Raw genomic sequence first — 6,000 nt, forward strand, 5'->3', positions numbered from 1 at the left:
CCCCTGTGTTCCTGTGGCACTTTGTAGATATCTCTGACAGTGCTTACTAAAATTTATGGTAATCAGTTGTTGATGTTCTCCCTCCCTTACAGACCATAATCTGTTTGTGTCTTTTTTTTAATTAAAAAAATGCGGATACATAGGTGTATATATTTATGGGGTACATGGCACATTTTAATACAGGCATGCAATGTATCGTAGTCATATCATGGAGAATAGGGTATGCATCCCCTCAAACATTTATCCTTTGTGTACAAGATCTGTGTCTTAATTCATTTTTGTGTTCCTGTTACCTAGTACGGTGTGTATTTGCATAAAGGACTCCGAATAAATGAAAGAGGAAGTGAGGGATTGAGAGAGAGAATGAAGATAGTAAGGATATGGCCCCATAAAAAGACATCACCAAAATCTCAGATATACACATAGAAGAAAACTAAGGGTCCTTTTTTGATTTCCCACACTTTGTCATGGTAGAATGGTGGGTGACCCAAGCATATCCTGAATCTTTATATTCATGTTTCTTTTTACTTCTTAACTGGCTACATAACCCTCCCACCACTTTCCTTTTTACTGCAGAATAAGACAGGCTTCATCTCAGCCTAGAAGGGAATATCAACCTAAACCACGAATGAGCCTGGAGTTTCCAACTGGAGACAGTACTCAGCCCAACGGGGGTCTCTCCCACACAGGCACGCCCAAACCTTCAGGTAAGGAGCTGAGACTGCAGGTCCTATTGCATAGGCCTTGGCATATCCATCGGCACTTTTGCAGAAATTGTAGGAACAATCCAATCTGGCTGCATAGGAAATATGCAGTAATATATTTCTTATGGGGTGGTTTGTCAGGTAGAAACTCTGTTAAAGAATTCCTTTTGTCTTCTTTCATTGACCTTTTTCTTTCCTTCCTTTTCATTCTTCTCTATAAAACTTTGTATATCCCTTTTTCTCCCTCAGTCATCAGCACACATGAACATATTTTATTCTGACCCTCTTTTGTGGTCATAAATCACCTTTCCTTGTCAGTTTGGTGCCACAAGTGTTATCTTTGTTTCCTACCTGTTCTCTCTGAATCCAGCCTGCATAACAATGAATACCCCTGGGCAGCGTGTCCCCATATGCATTCACATATAACCCACAGACGGCAAGCGGCTCCAGAAATGTGCTGATGAGCTGGATTTCTTGAGTCACAGAAACATATGGTTAAATATATTTGCAGAAGAAGATATTTTTAATTTCAACACTTGCTAGCTTTCTTTCCCATGCCTCACCTCTGATCAGTTTATCATGCTGTTGTACTGAGTTTGATATAATTAAAGTTAGATGACATTTAATCTCAGGAATATCAATGCATACCTAATAGAGTATTCTTTTCCTTGTCACACTTGTTCTCCATGCCCTACACATAGATTACACAACAGCCTGTGCTGGAGACATTTTCAACCTCCACATTTGCTTGTTCAAAGTGGGAACCGTTTTATACTGCATATGGATGTTAGAGACAGGCAGCTTTCTTTTATTTTTCCTGCATCCTCCGTGCTTGATGTTCTAAAGTAGAAAACTTTATAACATGCTCTCAGGAGATTTATTAAGGAAAAAAGTGAGGTCTGAGCCAGCAGGTGGCGCTCTCTGTCCTTTGCGCTCAGTGCTTCAAGGCACGGCATAAGCAGCCATGGCTCCTGGAGCTGGCTACCAGGACTGGTCATAGAAATTGTGTATAGCTGTGATTCTCCCTGCCTGGAAACCAACCGTATGTTTCACCTTTCATCTGGAGACTCATTAATTTGCTTCTCTGTCTAAAATCAAAAAATAAATTACATTGTTTCTTTTCCTGCCACATAGATGGCATGGGAGCCATATGCGCTTGACTGAGTCTCTATCTACGTGTGTGTGTGTAATATTAATGGATTGGGTCATTTGGAAAGATCCCTCTTAAGATGTGAGTTCATCCTTCATTATTTTACTCAAGGTAGAGTACATTGTTTTTTATATGCCATAGCTCCAGGGCACTGCATATATTTATATATACAACAATTTACCAAGTATACATTTTATGATTTTTTTTCAGAAGCTAATTTAATAGCCACAATAGTAATGTGTAGTAAGTCCTACTGTTAGACCCAGTTTCAGATACTGAAACTCAGAGTGAAGTACCTTGTGCAAGGTCAAAAAGAATTTCAACTCAGTGTTTTATATTATTCTGTTTTTACTACAGTACAGCAGTTTCCAGAGGCTAGGGTTGTTATTTTAAAGAGTGATAACTGAACTATTACTCTGAGGTTGCAAAACATTGTCCATGTAAGTAACCATACTTTTTCAAATATGCAGAGATTTTAAAGTGCTCACGTGAGAGAATTCTGGCCATGCTGTGTTATTAACCTACATCATTCTATTCTTCTGAAGTCATTATGCCTCTTATTACTGGGCATTATCATGAAGGCAGACTTTAATGAACTCTTGTATGTATCACAAGAATAGATGTGACCATTTTTCATACTGGAAACAGAAACAGGAATATATAGCAACTTCCAAAGGTTTGAGGAAATTTTTGAGGACTAGTAGCGGGCAAGATGCCCAGTGCAGTGGACACTGAGGTCTGGTAGCAAGAAGAAGCTTCAACAGGAAGAGGAATGAGGGAGGAAAGACGGGGAACAGAAAGCCAGGTGGGTACAGCAGGCAGCAGATTCTGTGAGTTAAATACTCTTCATCCTCTTGTGTTCTCTTCTCTCCTGCTTTTACTCTCAGGTGTCCAAATGGATCAGCCCTGCTGCCGAGCTCTGTACGACTTTGAACCTGAAAATGAAGGGGAGTTGGGATTTAAAGAGGGCGATATCATCACACTCACTAACCAAATTGATGAGAACTGGTATGAGGGGATGCTGCATGGCCATTCAGGCTTCTTCCCCATCAATTATGTGGAAATTCTGGTTGCCCTGCCCCATTAGGATGTTATGCTGGCTGGCTCACCTCCTCTTGACCCAGATAGTTACGGTTAACCACTGCTTTGGTAATGCTGCTTATAACACATCCCAAGTGCAGGCCGCAGTGGTCCACGTCATCCAGCCCCACCAAGTGTCTTTGGTTGACTTGTGGGCTCCCACAGGAGTCATGGTGATGGATGATATCCTCTTAGCCTGTGGGCATGGCATGTGCTTTTTAAACAACATCTGAGACCAGCCAGTAGTCACAGAACTGCTGTTTACACAGTTCTCAGGAGGCTGTGGTTTCTTAGAATATGACTGTGAGCCACATCACAGAAAAACCATCCCACTGAAGATATTGTCTATCACCCAGGGGCCATCTGAAGGTCTCTTTGCATTTCTCCATGCAAAGAGGAGAAAGCGTTTGCTTTCACAGTGTCCCTTCCCAAATACGTGAGTCATGGAATTGTCAAAGAAAGCCATCCCTCACCAGCAAATTGTTTCCTGATCTGAATGAATTTGTCTCTTAATGCATCCATAGAAAAGTGTTTCAAAGCATTCTGTGCAAACAGGCATCTCAGTTCTTATTCACACTTATGGCTATTTCTGAGGTATAGCCAGTTTTCTTCCCTCCTTGCTATTAAAGCCAGAGAGGTAATTCTAAATTATTTTTCAGTAAGATAGTTAACAATCAACATTATTATGAGAGGGGCTAAAAAGAGGAAATTCTCCTTTGTGAGAAGTTGGGAAGAAATCTGGTATCTGAGCTTAAATTTCTTGCTGTACAGAAACTATGTATGCATTTAGACTATTTATGAAGGACACAGGGAAGGGGTAAGAAATATTTTCACTTCTGTTTTATTTATGAATTACATGTTTCATGAATCCATTTGACACAGAGACACAAGGAGAAAAACACTAGTAACCATTTTTCCACTAGTCCATAGACTGAGAAACAGTAAATTCCTTTTCTTTCCACTGTTACCTTGTGTTCTTTGAACATCATTTGTGCATATTCTGCCCTCAATGAGGACCAAATAAAGATGATTTTTGTGCTTAGCAGTTTAAGATATGTGACTGCATATGCAAAACTCTTTCCCAATTCAGTTGCTACTTTTACTTCTGCCCCTTCTATCCATCTTCTTCATTTTGTGTGTACAGTGCTGTGTGTATGCTTCTCAGTGTTTTTGTTTTTTTATCTGTATCAGTCATGAAAGTCCTGTTATGTTTCCAGAGTTCTATTTATCTAGCTGTACAGACTCTTTCAGAGGTTTAATGTGCTGCTTCCGATGTGCCACCTGCAGTAGTGGATCATGTGGAGTGAAAGGCAAATCTTACTGCTTACTGTATAAACTCTCGCCATGGGAAGCGTCGCTGTTTCCAATAAATATTGCTGAAGACAGAACCAAAGGCTCCGCTCCTTCATTTTGCGTCAGTTCTTTGGGTCTAACAATGGGTAGAAGGGGGCTGGTTTCAGTCTCCATTGCTTCTCATGCAGCCAAACAAGACCTGGTTCTAACTTCCTATCTATGTCTTTAGACATAGAAAAAGTTTCAGCAGTAAGGAGGTAGCTAGCCTGGACACTGGGACCTTTCTGGTAACCCCAGGAAGCAGGAGAATTTGGGAGAGAAGAAAGTAAGGAGAATCAGTTCTCATAGATATTAAATGATATATCATTGAAAGTGATATCATCTAAAGAATATAATGTTAGGAAGGGCAAATAAAATATATCTCTTCAACTGGCCTTTTATTTTCTTTCATGATTGAAGATAAAGAAATATATATGGAAATGTAGTTTGATCAAAAGCTAGTATAAGGCCAGTTGCTGTGGTTCACATCTGTAATACCAGCACTTTGTGAGGCCAAGGCAGGTGAATCACCTGAGGTAAGGAGTTTGAGACTAGCCTGGCTAACATGAAGAAACCTCGTCTCTACCAAAAATATAAAAATTAGCTGAGCATGGTGGCGCACACCTGTAATCCCAGCTACTTGGAAGGTTGAGGCATGAAAATCACTTGAACCTGGGAGACAGAGGTTGCAGTAAGCAGAGATCATGCCATTGTACTCCAGTCTGGGCAACAAAGTGAAACGCTGTTTCCAAAAAAAAGCTAGTATTGTTTTCCCTTCATGTATGTTCTTGGGGTGTGAGTAGGAATAGGGGAGCAGCAGGGCACACAGAATATATATTTCCTGAGGTTCCAATAAAATAAACATGTTCTTTGTGTATTAGGGGCTCTATCATTTTATGCTAGGCCAGTAGTCTAGATTTTCTAATCGAACACGAATAGTTGTAATTAAATATACTAAGTTTCTATTAGTCTGTTTTCAGACGGCTATGAAGAAATACCCAGGACTGGCTAATTTATAAAGAAAGAGGTATAATGGACCCACAGTTCCATGTGGCTGAGAGGCCTCACAATCATGGTGGAAGACAAAGGAGGAGCAAAGCCACATCTTACATGGCAGCAGGCAAGAGAGCATGTGCAGGAGAACTGCCCTTTATAAAACGATCAGATCTCATGAGACTTGTTCACTGTCATGTGAACAGCATGGGAAAACCCACCCCCATGATTCAATTACCAATTACCTCTCACCTGATGCCTCCCACAATATGTGGTGATTGTGGGAGCTACAACTGAAGATGAGATTTGCATGGGGACACAACCAAACCATATCAGATGTCTGTATGTGAACTAGTCTAACATGAAAATATTTTTTCCAACTGTATGAGTTCTAGAGTATTACAGATCAATTATCTAAACCAATTTTAAGAAATACCAATTGTGATTGTAGAAAATCATAATCTAAAGATAAAACTATTAAAAATCAATGAATTTAATAGGATCACTAGATATAAGATGAATATATAAAAATTTAATTTATTTATATCAATAGCAATCAGAAAAATGTAATTTTAAAATGTCATTCACAAAGGCATCTAAAATCAAAACAGATACAAATCTAGCAAGATTGTACATAATCTTGCATAAAAAACTATGGAACATATTTTAGAAAGTAATTGAAAGACATTCTCTGTTTCTGGATTGGGAAACTCAGTCCTGTAAAGGTATCATTTCCCCCCA

At 39.5% G+C, this 6,000-nt stretch overlaps 1 protein-coding gene across 2 annotated transcripts in view; it reads left to right on the forward strand.

Moving 5' to 3' along the window:
* SH3GL2 (SH3 domain containing GRB2 like 2, endophilin A1) overlaps positions 1–4,319 on the forward strand; it is a 208,742-nt gene extending 204,423 nt beyond the window's left edge. For both annotated transcript variants that reach the window (XM_002742946.6, XM_008997300.5), the window contains exons 8-9: positions 577–707; positions 2,742–4,319. In XM_002742946.6, the coding sequence (XP_002742992.4) occupies positions 577–707; positions 2,742–2,941 (331 nt within the window). In that variant the 3' untranslated portion in view covers positions 2,942–4,319. The remainder of the gene's footprint in view (positions 1–576; positions 708–2,741) is intronic.
* The last annotated feature ends 1,681 nt before the right edge of the window (positions 4,320–6,000 follow it).

Source organism: Callithrix jacchus, chromosome 1 (genome assembly GCF_049354715.1).
Source record: "Callithrix jacchus isolate 240 chromosome 1, calJac240_pri, whole genome shotgun sequence".
NCBI lineage: Eukaryota > Metazoa > Chordata > Mammalia > Primates > Cebidae > Callithrix > Callithrix jacchus.